This window comes from Rhinoraja longicauda, chromosome 26 (assembly GCF_053455715.1).
Source record: "Rhinoraja longicauda isolate Sanriku21f chromosome 26, sRhiLon1.1, whole genome shotgun sequence".
Classification (NCBI taxonomy): domain Eukaryota; kingdom Metazoa; phylum Chordata; class Chondrichthyes; order Rajiformes; family Arhynchobatidae; genus Rhinoraja; species Rhinoraja longicauda.
In genome coordinates this window covers 26227810-26244213 of record NC_135978.1, presented here as the reverse complement: position 1 = coordinate 26244213, position 16404 = coordinate 26227810, and the positions used below count along the sequence as shown (strand labels likewise).

The window sequence follows — 16404 nt, the reverse complement described above, 5'->3', positions numbered from 1 at the left end:
TTGTGTCCTTTTGCCAGGTTTGTCCAATCTCTCCTTATAACTAATATTCTCCAATAGGTTTGAATTTAATCTCTGCAGATGGCTTTTCTTCCTCAGATGCAGTGTTACAAGTGAATGTCGAATGACATCAGGTGCTCTCCACAGGGAGATTAATGAAGGTTGCAGAGAACCGGGCAGAAAATACCATTTCCTCATTCACCAATATGTTCAGATTTCACACTACCCAACTAATACGTATATAAAGGAAAACATGAAGAGGCACCTACTTCTGACTGTGTAGTCAGTAAATTGCAAAATGTAACTAAAACACAAAGTAATTCAATACAGCCTTTCTATTATTATTCCAGGACAATTTTATTTCCGGCTTCTTAATGTACATCTATACAGGCCATATTAAAAAGGCTGCTAAATAACAAATGAATGTGTCTGCAACCTGATTTCTTAAAGAGTATGCATGCCATTATACACAATGAGAGGTAGAAACACTATTAAAGATCTAATAGTACAAATATTTTATAAATAAAAATCTTCAAAATTAATGGAATCGCTTACAGATAAATAAATGTACACATTAGTTTCTTTTCATAAAATAAAGTGAGGGGGAGAAAAATTAAACCGGTGACACGCTTCATAAACAAGCCAAATTGCTACAGTGAAAATATTTCCAACAGACCGTCGCTGGGAGATTAAACATGATTGTTAATGTTTAATATTCAAGTACTTGAGCAGATGAGAAACAATTTTTTTTAAATGGACAACTAAATAAATGCTGAAGGGTGGAAAAAATATTGAACAACTCTGGAAAAGAATGCCACGGGAATTGTTCGGTGGGAGACCGTGAATGCCACTTCTGGCCGGATCTGTTGGGCAGTTAAACAATGATGTACAAATCACCAAAAGCATGCAATTCCTTTCAAAAGGGAACAAGAGCTGATAGACTGGAGATGAAGGGACAGAGCAGCTAATCACTTCCTGCTCCCAACTCAAGTACCGTACCACGCAGGCTTATTTTAAACGTCGATTCCTTTCTAACTTACCAACTACTTTTTAATTATTGAAAAAGAAATAAAATGGACAGTCAACCACTCTCTGAACGCCTCCACCTTGTGAGCTATATTAGTTAGCCATAATCCTCCACCAGTCTGCACAGTACCCTCTTAACTTCCCTCATTCACCCTAATCACACAAAATACAAAGAAACAATTGTGCTTATTTGGTTACCAGAGTCCCAAAACTTTTTTCCACCCCTGAAAAAGATCAGGTATTACATTAGTCTGCACAATGGGTTCTCAACCTACAGGAAAATTGCTTGATCAACATAATACCGTCTGCAGAAACAGCATTATTAGTAATGTTAATAGGCCCTGTGGCACAATCACACTTATCACATGCACAACATAAAGCCAGCCCAAAAATATCGGTTAAAAGTCAGCAAACACTGGCTAAAAGGAGAGGAAAAAAGAACTAGTTTCATTATATACAGATAGTTGCACTATATGAACTACTCAAGTATTTAATATGTAAAAAAAATGGAAAGGCTTGTAATAATACAGGCTATTTTTTTTGCAGTCTTTTGAGTTGAAGTGTCAAGCACTCTGTGCCTTTAGCTTCAAAACAAACATTAAAATGTCCTTTGTCAAATGTAATGGAGCTCATACTGCTGGGAGTTTACTGTTTTTTCCTTTACATTTTTCCATTCCTTCTATGCAGCGTTTAAGGTGCTCCATTTTATGAGTTCGGCGTAACGTGATAAAGGATGCTCAAAGGTCTGTAGTAGTGCAATCAGAAGTGGTTGTCTGAAGGAGCAAAGTCTTCACCATTTCAAGAAACGTAGGGAGCCACACACACACAAAAAATAAAAACAAGAAAATCCCCTCGCGTTGTCCATCCACGGTGGCACCCAGTTTGCCTTCTGGTTTACTTGGTGGGGAGGGACACGCCATCTCTCGCTGCCCGGCTGCCAAATTCTTATTCACATAAAGTGCACATCTTCTCCTTGATTGGTTTCTGTGGGTTGAGATGCATTTGATGTGGCATCAGAAGATACAAGACAAAGCATGCCTCCGAATGGCTGTGCAGGGACCCAGGCAAATGGTACAAACTCGGCAAGTTGCTGATCACACCACAAGTGTCTCTTATAAAAAGGTAAAAGGTTTCTCTGACAGAAACGCAACCTGTCACCGTGAACCAGCCACCCTGGGTGCGCCACCGCAAGCTGATCAGACAGGGCGCGGAGTTCCTTTGTGACGCGGAGTTCCTTTGTGAGCCTAGTTATTTTTCCAAGTGCACGTTTCCAAGTACCCCATGAGTTCTGCGATGAAAGCAGAAGCTTCAGTTTTACTCCCGTGCTTGCGTGAACACACTCCGGCAGTAAGTGGCTTTGGATGCCGGACCCAGTAACTGCCTCACACTTTGCCACTTTGAAGAAAACTGAAATGAAAGAATATGCTACATTGCTGAGACGGTTTTCCCCAGAAGTATTAATCTGCATTTATACGTAAAATTCCTTTCTCTTGAAACAAGAACTCCTCTTTGGTAACTCTTCTAAAACAAAAGTCAATCCTTCTTCACCTGGTGGATTGGCAGAGGCTCCAGAGAATTAAATAAACCCAGCACGAACAGTTGTCCAAATGAAGGGGTTGGGTGGGAGGGGAGCAGGGTTGGGGGATAAAGGCAACTCCAAAGATCTGAGGAGAGGTGGTGCTGGTCCCTGCATTGATGCGTGTGGTCCATTTCACAAGGCTAGTTATCATACAAAGCCACCGTGCCGTGACACAGCGCTGAGAGTCTGCGCTCAATACTGGTTTTGTCTGCAAAAACAAAAACAAGACATTCAATTAAAAATTCATCTGCCAGCTGGTCTGCCTCCACTTACCAAGTGCGATCCACACAAAACTGACCATGATCTTTCAACGATTCATTTGTGGCTCTGCCCACTCAGTGTTGCACCTTTCCAAATATTACGGTGTTGGACAGGGCACAGTGTCCCAGGAACCTCTCAGCACAAGGTCACAACCTAAATAAACCGTCCCTACCCATCGGTGCTACTGGCAGACCAGAGGCAAGGTGCTGCTTTGTTCAATGATTTAAAAAAGATCATGGGCTTACATAAGCAGAAATATTCCCCACTGCACTTAATTTACCCCATTGAATCATTCCAACTGCTCTAGCAGGGAATTAAAGATACAATGCACTGAACTGAGTTTACAGCTTTTGAAGTAAATTTCAGTCGATGTACTTCAGCAGACACACACTTCTGTAAGTAACAGGATAAAGAGATTGCCCTTGCTACGCAAAGTAATGATTGATTGAAAGATTGGGTCTTCACACTCCAGGTTGTTGTGTCTACTTCTCCCATGTAAAACAGTACAACTGGAGAAAGCATGATTAAAGAGATATGCACTTTTAATTTTGGAGATTCAGCGCGGAAACAGGCCCTTTGGCCCACCAAGTCCAAGCCGACCAGAGATCCCCGCACGCGAAAACATTCCTACACATGAGGGACAATTTACAATTATATCAAGCCAATTAACCTACAAACCTGTACGCCTTTGGAGCGTGGGAAGAAACCAAAGATCCCGGAGAAAACCCACGAACGCCATATGGAGAACTTACAAACTCCGTACATACAGCACCCGTAGTCAAACCCGGGTCTCTAGTGCTGTAAGGCAGCAACTCTACCGCTGTACCACCGTACCCTTAAGTATCATCTCAAGGTACCAAGCATGGGAAGAGACAAGGTGGGGCTGGAGTAAAGAACATATTGCAAAGAACAGGGTGGTGACAGCTAGCTACTTTGTTATCAGTGATGGAGAACCTGGCAGGGCAAAGGAGGTTGCATGAATGAATGCAGTTGATTAGAGGGAGGATGCAGAAGTAGGGCAAGACGAGCTTCCATTAGCATTTGTAAATGCAGATCAATACATCAACTCTTGAGTGAGCTGCATCGCTAAGCAGTAATGGTTTGCGGGGAAACTGACTAATGAATCCATCTATAGAGGGAGTAGACAGATAACGTTTTGGGTCGGGACCCTTCATCAGACTGATTGTAGGAGTGAGGAGAAAGCTGGAAGAGAGGTGGGGGCAGGACAAAGCGGGCGAGTGATAGATGGAAACAGGTGGGGAGTGAGGAGGGGGCTGATTAGCAGATGGGTGGAGATAGTGCCAAAGGCCAGAGATGACAAAAAGGTGTAGGAGGAGTGTAGGAGGAGTGAAATGCAAAGCTGGGGGGAGGGATGTGAGTGGAAGAGGAAATCGGATATTTTTCAGGAGGAGATGAACAGATTCTTGATTAGTAAGGGTGTCAGGGTTTAAGGGGAGAAGGCAGGAGATTGGGGTTGAGAGGGAAAGGTGGATCAGCCATGATTGAATGGCGGAGTAGGATGGCCTAATTCTGCTCCTATAACGAACGTAGTGCTAAAAGTACCGAGACTCATCATAGTGCCTGTGATGCTGGCTGAGTTTAACTATCTCGGGGATCAAATCCCGCTGATGAGGTCGGGATGCACATGAACTAATCCTGCAGAAATCTTCATTAAACTTTCTAGTTTTGATTCAGAGGAATGAAATGAACAGTGGTGCAAGTATACTGCATGGCAGAGAGAGAAAGTCCTAGTCTTTCAACGGACAAGAATCTGCACTGATCAACAACACAGGTTCAGGACTTTGAATTGACCCATCTTTATACTTGTCCTTACATTTGAGAATGTTGTCAATGTCAGCAGGGTCTTGTAGTGTCTTTGTCAAGCCTTCCAGCAGCAAGGCTGCTTTGTGGTACCGATAAGTGATGTCTTCCGTTTGCTGAAACATTTCATCGAGTGCTGCTGACTGCACCTGGATTTGCAACAAAGACAGTAGCTGACAACTCAAGATGTTTAATGTACCATGCTAATTCAGCGCTGCAACAATATAATCTGAGGGGTACCTTCCTTAGAGGAGCTGTGCAGATGCAAGCTGTCATTCAGACAGCGAGAGTGCGACAAAATAGACTGGCTGCATCACCACATTTTAAGCAGTGTCATGCCATTTAGAACTAAAAGTTGCAGCTAAATTATACATGTACACACACACACACTTACAAACCAACCAAGATGCTTCACCTTCACCTAGTCTCACAGTCATACATCACGGAAACAAGCCTTTTAGCCAAACCTGTCCACGCCGATCAAGATGCCCCATCTACAATAGTCCCACAGTCATACAGCACGGAAACATGCTCTTCGGCAAGCTTGTCCATGCCAACTAAGATGCCCCACCCACTATGGAAACAGGCTCTTCAGCCCAACTTGTCTAAGTTGACCCCAATGCCCATGTGCACTAGTTCCACATAGAGTCAAGCAGCATGGAAACAGGCTCTTTGGCCCAACCTTTCCATGCCGACCAAGATGCCCATCTACACTAGTCCCACATAAAGTAATGCAACATGGAAACAGGCCCTTCAGCCCGACTTGCCCATGCCGACCAAGATGTCCATCTGCACTAGATCCAGAGTCATACAGGATGGAAATAGAGCTATACAGCATAGATGTCTTGTAATAAAACTCAAATCATTCTTTCCCGTCAGAAATACACTTGAAAGCAGACATGTTGGGTACAAACACACGAGACTTACCATTTCCACAGCGTAGCTGTAAATCAGTTTCTCCGCAGTAACACTGTTGATTTCATCCACAAACCTCTGCTTATCGGAGAAGAAACGATTCAGCTTCTCCGTAAGTTTCTTGCAAAATGAGATGCAACACTTGTAACGCTCATTCAAATTTTTAACAACTGTCCAAGAGAACATGTAGCATGATTAGTAACACATTTTACAAAAGGCATTTTCATAACTTCAGCCAACAAGGACATTATTTCTGAATTTTAAGCCGCTGCCATGATTAATGCATGCAATGATCTTCCAATGCACACAATGACCCACAATGCTTTAATAAACAGCTTTGACTTTCGCGTCTAGCTGCAAGCATTTAATTGGCAATGCACCCACGAATTGGCATTAAGGCAATGTTTTGCTCTCTGCCTCTTTTGCAGAAAGCAGTGCAATGGGAATTAACAATCTTTCTGCCTCAATTGCATCTGCAAGCACAGCAAGGTCAGGTGAAACACAGGGGACTGAAGATGGAGCTTGCATTATGTTTCATATTCTGAAAGCCTCGGAGAGCTTGTACATAGCACATTATTTAAGTCTGACTAAATGACTGCAGAACTGAAGGAGGATATCAAATTGCATGTCACAAAGTTCGAAGAGGGATTAGAAACCTTTTTTCATTGAACAATTCTCATTTGGCCTTGCAAAATCATTTAAACGCACAGATTTACCCCACCCTACTGAAATAGTCCCTTTTCCCTCCTGGCCCCAGATTAAGATCATGCCAATGAACCAACGTATTGGATTTCCATAAACAAAGCTGTCAGTACCTTGTTTGACTGCTGTGGATGGGTTCAGCTTGTTTGATTTAACCCGGTCTTTGGCAAGGTGCAAAGAAGATGCTAACAGTTGTGCTCCTTTCATGTACAGCACAAGCTGCTCCACTTGTCTGCAGGATGAAGGCAGCGTTAACCTTTATATAAAATTGAGTCAGCCAACAAATATCTTCAAGAACCCCAACAGTAATATTTAGGAAGGATCGATCGATTGATTGAAAGATGCAGCATGGAAAGAGACCCTGCGACCCATCGAGTCCATAACGACAATCGATCACCCATTCACACTCGTTCTATGTTATCCCACTTTCGCATCCACTCTCTACACTCTCGGGGCAATTTACAGAGGCCAATTAATTAACACAAACCCGCTGGTTTTTCAAATGTGGGAGCAAATCGGAGCAAACCCACGTGGTCACAGGGAGAACGTGCAAATTCCACACAGGCAGTTCCCGAGGTCAGGATCAAACCTTGGTCTTTGGCACTGTGAGGCAGCAGCTCTACCATCCTTTAAATCCTGGACAGGGATATACTTTGGTCTTTATGGCAGCAGACTGCTGTCAACTGGTTTGTTTAATAATCTCAGATGAACAATAAGATTTACCAGTGTGAAAGAAAACCAGGGGCTAAAAACAAACTGCTGCAGGAGGCAGTTGGTCAGGAGGCATCTGTGGAACTAAAGGAGACAAGGAACTGCAGATGCTGGAATCATGAGCAAAACACAAAGCGCCGGAGTAACTCAGCGGGTCAGGCAGTATCTATTGACGGAACGGATAGGAGATGGTTGGTATGCACACCCTGCACATTAGGGGCAAACTGATCGTAGTAGTGGGAAGAAAGATGGAAAAGCGTTGTGGGCGGGATAAAGCCTAGAAAAAGAGATAGATGGAAACAGTGGACAATAGACAATAGGTGCAGGTGTAGGCCATTCGGCCCTTCGAGCCAACACCGCCATTCAATGTGATCATGGCTGATCATCCACAATCAGTATCCTGCCCTCTCCCCATACCCCCTGACTCCGCTATCATTAAGTATAAGAAAATAGCTGCAGATGCTGGTACAAATCGAAAGCATTTATTCACAAAATGCTGGAGTAACTCAGCAGGTCAGGCAGCATCTCAAGAGAGAAGGAACCCAGTCTGAAGAAGGGTCTCGACCCGAAACGTCACCCATTCCTTCTCTCGTGAGATGCTGCCTGACCTGCTGAGTTACTCCAGCATTTTGTGAATAAATACCTCTGCTATCATTAAGAGCTCTATCTAACTCTCTCTTGAAAGCATCCAGAGAATTGGCCTCCACTGCTTTCTGAGGCAGAGAATTCCACAGATTTACAACTATGAGTGAAAAAGTTTTTCCTCATCTCCATTCTAAATGGCCTACCCCTTATTCTTAAACTGTGGCCCCCTGGTTCTGGACTCCCCCAACATTGGGAACATGTTTCCTGCCTCTAGCGTGTCTAATCCCTTAATAATCTTACATGTTTCAATAAGATCCCCTCTCATCCTTCTAAATTCCAGTGTATACAAGCCCAGTCGCTCCAGTCTTTCAACATACGACAGTCCCGCCATTCCGGGACTTAACCAAGTGAATCTACGCTGCACTCCCTCAATAGCAAGAATGTCCTTCCTCAAATTTGGAGACCAAAACTGCACACAGTACTTCAGATGCAGTCTCACTGGGGCTCTGTACAACTGCAGAAAGACCTCTTTGCTCCTATACTCAACTCCTCTTGTTATGAAGGCCAATATTCCATTAGCTTTCTTTACTGCCTGCTGTACCTGCATGCTTACTTTCAGTGACTGATGAACAAGGACACCCAGATCTCTTTGTACTTCCCCTTTTCCTAACTTGACACCATTCAGATAATAATCTGCCTTCCTGTTCTTACCACCAAAGTGGATAATCTCACATTTATCCACATTAAACTACATCTGCCATGCATCTGCCCACTCACACAACCTGTCCAAGTCACCCTGCATCCTCATAGCATCCTCCTCACAGTTCACACTGCCACCCAGCTTTGTGTCATCTGCAAATTTGCTAATGTTCCTTTTTATCCCTTCATCCAAGTCATTAATGTATATTGTAAATAGCTGCGGTCCCAGCACCGAGCCTGGCGGTACCCCACGAGTCACTGCCTGCCATTCTGAAAGGGACCCGTTAATCCCTACTCTTTGTTTCCTGTCTGCCAACCAATTTTCTATCAACGTCAGTACTCCAGAAACAAGAAACTGCAGATGCTGGTTTATACCAAAAAAATAGACACATAGTGCTGAAGTAACTCAGCAGGATAGGCAGCATGTGTAGGAAAAAAACCCGTAGATGCTAGTTAAAATCGAAGGTAGACACAAAATACTGGAGTGACTCAGCGGGTCAGGCAGCATCTCTGGAGAGAAGGAATGGGTGATGTTTTGGGTCGAAACCCTTCTTCAGATCGGTGGATATAGGTGAGGTAGCAGATGGGTGGACAAAGGCCAGATTGAAAAGGAGACAAAGGGGTGTCAGATAAGGACAGAAGAGGAGACAAATGTAAAGCTATTGGGAGGGATATAGATAGGGTGGGGTGGGGAAGGGCAGGATAGTGCAAGAAATGAGTACACAGGAAAGAGAGGGGAAGGATTTTTGGAAATCCAGGATTATGTGTTAATTAGTGCCACTTGTGCCATCATTTCCAATCAGTCAGAGAGGCAGATCCCCAGAAATATTTTGGCTGACTGCTCATTTAGAATAGGTAATGGTGTCAGAAAAACAAAAGTCCAAGGTTGTTTTTTTATACTTTTAGAAACATTAACATTTCCATCGTATTACTCAAGGGAAAAATGTTGTTGACTCCGACACGTTCATAAGGACATAAGTGATCGGAGCAGAATTAGGCCATTCGGCCCATCAAGTCAACTCCACCATTCAATCATGGCTGATCTATCACTCCCTCCTTACCCCATTCTCCAGTCTTCTCCCCTTAAGCCTTGACTCCTATACTAATCAAGAATCTATTTATCTCTGCCTTAAAAATACCCATTGGCGGCCTCCAGAGCCTTCTGTGGCAAATAAATCCACAGATTCACCACCCTCTGACTAAAGAAATGTGAACGTTGAATGGATAATATGAACTCGCATCAATTAACCCAAATGCTAAATAAACTAAATTTAAGTGCAACAAAATTTTAAGTTGCAGTTCCAGATTTGAGATTTTTCTCACACAATGTGATCAACAACACAAATACTGACCCCCACTCCTTGCTGAGCCGGCTGATCTGGTCAACCACGATGCTCTCCTGGACTTGGTACAGAGAGGCAGCTGAGGTCCCCAGCTCCAAGTTGCCTCCTTTCAATGCTGCAATGTCCATAATGCATTCTGCAAATGTCAGCATCGTATTCAGGTGGCGCAAGGTATCCGTGTGCTCTCTCTGCAATCAACAGACAGAAGGAAAAGTTACTTTTATTTCTGACTACACTTAAAACAATCCCAGACTGAAAATAATGTAAAAAACAAAGAACTGCAGATGCTAGTTAATATGCAAAAGGACTCAAAGCGCTGGAGTAAACTCAGCGAGTCAGGCATCGCCAGAGAAGATGGATATTTTTCAGTCTGAAGAAGGGTCTTGAACCGAAACATCATCTATCCATGTTTTCCAGAGATGCTGCCTGACCCACTGAGTTACTCCAGCACTTATTGTCCCTATTTGTCAGACAAAAAATAATAATTTCAACAGTACTGCATCAACTTCAGTTTCACAAATCATTATAAAAGTCTTAGGCTCTGAATGTAAATTATATTGATGATAATCGTAGGTTGAACATTATTCTTAGGAAATCAAACAATTCACAAGCTAATGCCGTGGTAATTTGTTAAAAGAAATAATCGATAGTACACCAGGATGATTGTGAGAAACTACATTTTATTTTTCTGATGCTGTTAAGATTGCCTCACAAAGAATGCCAACTTCAGTCATACCTTCAGGATGAAGCCAGAACTCCCAACATTTGATTTTACAAATTCAGAATTTTAATGTCCAAAATTCAGAATTTTACATCAAAATTCATAATATGGCGCGTAATGTAACTTTTCAGCAAAAAAAAGTATGCACGCCAAATGTGCGTACGCGTTGCGCTACATTCACGTGTGAAAAATGACTATTATTTCCAATAGTCTGTAGTTCTTGGACTACATGTACAATGTCAGGCCTTTCATGAGTATATTCTACTATTATAGAAAGGTTATTGAACAGAAATGCTTTTTACAACAAAGAAAAAATTGTTGTTTTTTCTATTTTGCTTTTTCCGTACACATCCCAATTCTCTTGGTATTGAATAAAAGAACAATGGTCATAAAATGTATGACTAAGTTATGAAGAAAGAGTTTCATTTGAAAAACTGCACATACCTAATTTAATTGAAGACATACTTGCTCCAGGTCTTCAACAGCAAATCACAACGGTCCATGTCCCCCCCAACCCTTCTCCCCCCAACGCCTCTCCTACTCCCCCCCCCACCTACTCCCCCCCACCCCTCCCCCCCACCCCTCCCCCCTACTTCCGCCCACCCCTCCCCTCCCCTCCACCCCTCTTCCCCCACTCCGCTCCTACCCCCATTCTCCCCCTCCCTTCCTCCACCCCACCCGACCCTTACTTCGTCCTCCCACTCCACGGCTCACTGCCCCCCTCCCCTAACCCCTTCCCCCCTCAACATAAACGGGCCTCACACTCCGCAGCGAAGTGAGACCAGCAGTGAGGTGAGACGAGGCCAGCGGCGAGGCTAGGCTTGACCAGCGGCGAGGCGAGGCTAGTGGCGAGGCTAGGCTTGACCAGCGGTGAGGCGAGGCTGGGCCAGCGGCGAGGTGAGGCGAGGCTAGTGGTGAGGCTAGGCTTGACCATCGGCGAGGCGAGGCCGGGCCAGCGATGAGGCGAGGTGAGTACAGCGGCGAGGCCGGGCCAGCCCTGGGGCATGTGTTATGATGAAAAATGTGAGGCGAAATCGGAATGCCGGAAATTAAATAAGAAAGTGGAAACTTTCCGCCAAATTCGGAAGGGTTGGGAAGTCTGTGAAGCCATTGAGAAGAGGGCATGAGGTTTCTCTGGAGTTAAAAAATAAAAAACTCTCAAAATACTACCTCTCAGCAGATAGTCATGAATTCAGCTTTGACCTATAAGCGGTTTGGTTTCTGATCCATAGAGTAGAATAAACAGATTAAAAATTAAAAAAAGAGCCATCAGTGGAGTTAACAACATGGACTGAAGGAAACAAAGATGGGAACTGTTCTCGGGCTGCAAAAAGTAAAGATTTAAAATGGCTCGAGGGTTGCAATAAAATGTGGTGCACAAAAGGCAGAGACCTTGGCAGCAGAATAGGGGAGGTATGATTTGGAAATAAAAGGCACAACATGTTTCGTACAAGGCAGCTGGCTCAGAGACATAAAACTAACGTGTGCAAGTGGTGTGCACTTGAAAATGTTAAAACGTTGCCAAGATCGGAACAAAAATGAAATTTCTCAGCACCTCAGGTTTGTAACAAAACTCAAAAGGATGATTTTATTTTGATGTGTTTCCACTGACCACGAGCTGTGGCCAAAGGCCATCAAGAAGTGATGAAGGGCATGGTGACTATTTTCAGGATGGTCTGAGCCTTTTAAATAGCCACAGCAAGTTTGTTTACGCTTCAGCTGTTCCTTACACTCTAGGGATGCAGCAGCAGCTGATGTTCCAAATGGTACATGTAGTACCACCGTCAAGAGTGGAGCATGCTCAAACAGCAAGCTCACCAGGAGACCTGGGAACAGAGCTGTTGTTTCTGTTCATCCAAATCTCTCAGGCATTTAATTGTTCGTTTTCCGTCAGTATTGTAACCATTAACATTTACAGGAAAAGCCTTATGTACATTTGTAAGTGAACTTGTATCAGTTAAAGGGATTAAATAGACCAGAACAAAAAATCGGTAGTGGCGCAATTGCTGCCTCAATGCACCAGAGAGCCGGATTTGATCCTGCCCTTGGGTACTATCTAAACATAGCACAAAAAGTAAGGAAATTTGTGTTTGGTAGATTATTTCTTTGTTGTAACAATGCTTCTTGGCAATAAATCTTATACCGTTGGAAAACCTGTTTATTTCCCTTTTAAATGGTGCCACATTTGTAAGGAACATGCATTTGTGGGATGAGCAGCAGAGCTGAGTATGTGGGTTGCGCCCATGAAAAATATGCCAAATCTTCTCTGCCAATGCCAAACAGCTTATTCTGCCATTGACTTGTTCGGTGTTGTTTGGTGGATTGGATGATTGAAGTCTGAAGAAACAAGACATATTGGCAATTTAACAATTTATTAATTTAATAAACAGGAGCCTCAGTAGCGTGTGGAAGAACCATACACAGCCACAACAGCCTGGCACCTCCTCCTCATGCTGGTCACCAGCCTGGTCACACACTGTTGTGGGATGGCATCCCATTCCTCAACCAGCATTTGTCGCAAGTCAGCCAACGTGGTTGTGTTGGTCACTCTGGCACGAACAGCACGCCCAAGCTGATCCCACAAGTGTTCAATGGGGTTGAGGTCAGGACTGCTGGCAGGCCATTCCATCCTCTCCACTCCCAAATTCTGGAGGTAGTCTCTGAGAAACCCTGCAATGTGGGGGCGAGCATTGTCATCTTGGAGGATAGAGTTCGGTCCCAGACTGTGGAGATATGGGATTGCCACTGGTTGCAGAATCTCATCTCGATATCTCTCTGCATTGAGATTGCCTCCAATGATGACAAGCCCCGTTTTTCCAGTGAGGGAGATGCCGCCCCACACCATCACACTGCCTCCACCAAAAGATGTTACTCTATCGGTGCAGCAATCAGCATAGCGTTCTCCGCGTCTTCTCCACACTTTGACCCTATGATCCAACTGCCGTAGGCAGAATCTGGACTCATCGCTGAACATAACGTTCCTCCACATGTTCAGGTTCCAGTGCACGTGTTGCCGACACCAGTGCAAACGGGCCTGACGGTGAAGGGCAGTCATGGCAGGCCTCCTGGCAGCCCTATGAGACCGGAGATCGGCTGCGGAGTCTGTTCCGAATTGTGTGGGCAGAGAGCCGTCGGCCATATCGTCCTGCAAACCTTGACTGCAAATCTGTAGAAGACAGCCTACGGTTCCTAAGTGCTGACAGGGTGAGGAAACGGTCTTCTTCGGGTGTCGTCTTCTTGGGACGCCCACTTCGCGGCCTGTCTCTGACATCCCCCGTTATATGGAACTTGGCCTTCACTTTGGAGATGGTACTAGGGCTCACTCCAAATAATGCCGCAACTTGGTTTTGCGGAACACCAGCTTGAAGTTGCCCTATCGCACGGGCCCAATCCAGATCAGTCAAACGTGGCATGCCGATTCTAGGAGCAGACACCTACTGACCACTGTAGCAGGGCCCATGCTCACAGATGCTGCCAATCAGGCACCTGATTGTCAGCACCTGGGGGTACCAGAAACTCAAAACAAGAGTCAATAGCTACAGCAGAATAAGCTGTTTGGCATTGGCAGAGAAGATTTGGCAAATTTTTCATGGGCGCAACCCATATACTCAGCTCTGCTGCTCATCCCACAAATGCATGTTCCTTACAAATGTGGCACCATTTAAAAGGGAAATAAACAGGCTTTCCAACGGTATAAGATTTATTGCCAAGAAGCATTGTTACAACAAAGAAATAATCTACCAAACACAAATTTCCTTACTTTTTGTGCTATGTTTATGTGGAGTTTGCACGTTTTCCCTGTGACCACCTGGGTTTCCTCTGGGTGCTCCAGTTTCTTCCCAAATCCCAAAGACTTGCAGGTTTGTAGGGTATTTGGTCTGTAAATAGCTCCTAGTGTGAATGAAAAGGGGATAACATAGAACTGGTGTGAACGTGTGATCGACGGTTAGCGTGAACTCGGTGTGGTAAAGGGCCAATTTCCATGCTGTATCTCTAAAACAAGACAAGCTCTCCTCCTTCAGGTTCTCCACATAACGTCCCCTTCCTTCCAGTCTCTACCATTGCACGCTGTATCAGAGTCCACAAATATAAATATGCTTAATCTATGGTTATTTCCTGTTATGTTGCAGAGAAATGTCTTTTACAGACGTTCGGGCGCCCCTAAGACGCCAGAGATTCCGGATCCAAATAAGGGCCTCGATCCGAAACGTCACCCATTCCTTCTCTCGAGAGATGCTGCCTGTCCCACTGAGTTACTCCAGCATTTTGTGTCTAACTTGTTTGTACAACAACAACAAATCACAACAAACTGGAATTTGTGGACGATTTTGATTTGGCCATAAAATTCATAAGACAAACATCTGTCGACAATTTCAGGAAACCTACAGTACTTTACAGCAGCAATTCAAATGTGACAGCTTACTTAAATATTCCTCGCTGCTTGATTCCATTTTGCATCACTGCCTTTGCCACTAGGTTTAGGTTTAGCATTACCTCAGGGTACAGTGAAAAGATTTTGTTTGGAGGCTATCCAATCAAATCAGATAATATGCATGAATACAATCAAGTCAAACACAAGTACAAAAGGTTGAGCGAAGTGAAAGATACCAGAGTGCAGAATATAGTTTCTCAGCATTGTAGCGTAACAGTTCCAGAGGTAAAGTCCAATGTCCACCGTGAGGTTGGTTGGGGAATCGGGGTGGGAAAGGTCTTTGATAAAGTTTGCTGCTTTCCAGAGAAGGTGTGAAGTGTAGACGGCGTCAGTGTGTGTGCGTGTGCGTGCGCGCGCGCGTATGCGCATGTGTGTGAGATCCCAGACATTATGCAGTGACAAGCAGTTTATTTTTGTTGATTCTTTGATGGCAGTACCGTTTTAAGTAACTTCACAAACTTTGCCACTAGAGTAGAATGAAGGCTCTGTATTAGTTGTGTTGGGGTGTTAGGTACAGGCCAGTCATAACAGCTTTTCACTCTGTTTGGATGTGTCAGCAGCAACAGGCACTATAAATGACACACTGGTTTTATTTAATACTGTGGATTTGTATTTTCCACAAGGGCTCTCAGGCAATATCACTTCATTGTGTTATAAACTAGCTCTATATTAGAGTCATAGATTCATACAATGTGGAAACAGGCCCTTCGGCCCAACTTGCCCACACCAGCCAACATATCCCATCTACACTAGCCCCATCTGGCAGCGTTTGGCCCATATCCCTCTAAATCTATCCTATCCATGCACCTGTCTAAATTGAACATAGGCTAGAAATTTGAGTAACATAAGCATTTGGTCAAACATTTGGAACATTCAAACAGTGTGGGATTTTCAGGTTGTTGGCTTTTGGCTGATACCATCCAAACTTCCCTTTGTTAATGCATTCCACCATCCATCCCAACAAGATGAGCTAAGACTGCAATGGGGAAGCTTGGAGGGAGGGTAAGGGGTGTTGCTATTTTCCAAGGCACCAGGATTGAATGGCAGAGAAGCAAGCACTAATGATGCACAAACAGAAATAAGTTTTGTGCTCAGGGTGTGTTTAGGAACAGTTCAGCCCAAGACCGTAAGAAATTGCAGAGAGTTGGAGATGTAGCCCAGTCCATCACACACACCAGACGGCCCACCGTTGACTCCATCTTCACCATGCTGCCTTGAACAAGCAGTTAACATGATCAAAGACTTGTTCCACCACGGTCATTCCTTTTTCTCCCTGCTCCTGTCCGGCAGAGGGTACAGAAGCTTGAAAGTGTGCACCATCAGACTCAAGAACAGCTTCTTCCCTCTGTTATCAGGCTTCTGAATGGTCCTGCCATAAGCTAGGGTACTGTCCGAATCACCTTTCCTCATTGAGACATTGAACTTTGTCTATGGAATTGATGCGCTACAACACTGAGAATAATATTCTGTACTCTGTATCTTCCCGTTTCCTCTATTTATTGTACTTGTGTTCGACTTGATTGTATTTATGTATGGTATATCTGATCTGTTTGGATAGCATGCAAAACAAAGTTTTTCGCTGTACCTTGGTATACATTACTCTTAAACCTAA

The 16404-nt window shown here is 44.1% G+C and overlaps 1 protein-coding gene across 5 annotated transcripts in view; it reads right to left on the bottom strand.

Moving 5' to 3' along the window:
* Positions 1-347: 347 nt before the first annotated feature.
* The window catches only part of ulk2 (unc-51 like autophagy activating kinase 2), a 111346-nt gene continuing 95289 nt past the window's right edge, over positions 348-16404 (bottom strand). For all 5 annotated transcript variants that reach the window (XM_078422410.1, XM_078422409.1, XM_078422411.1 and 2 more), the window contains 5 exons: positions 9649-9827; positions 6415-6533; positions 5612-5769; positions 4698-4833; positions 348-2810 (listed from right to left, as the gene is read on the bottom strand). In XM_078422410.1, the coding sequence (XP_078278536.1) occupies positions 2743-2810; positions 4698-4833; positions 5612-5769; positions 6415-6533; positions 9649-9827 (660 nt within the window). In that variant the 3' untranslated portion in view covers positions 348-2742. The remainder of the gene's footprint in view (positions 2811-4697; positions 4834-5611; positions 5770-6414; positions 6534-9648; positions 9828-16404) is intronic.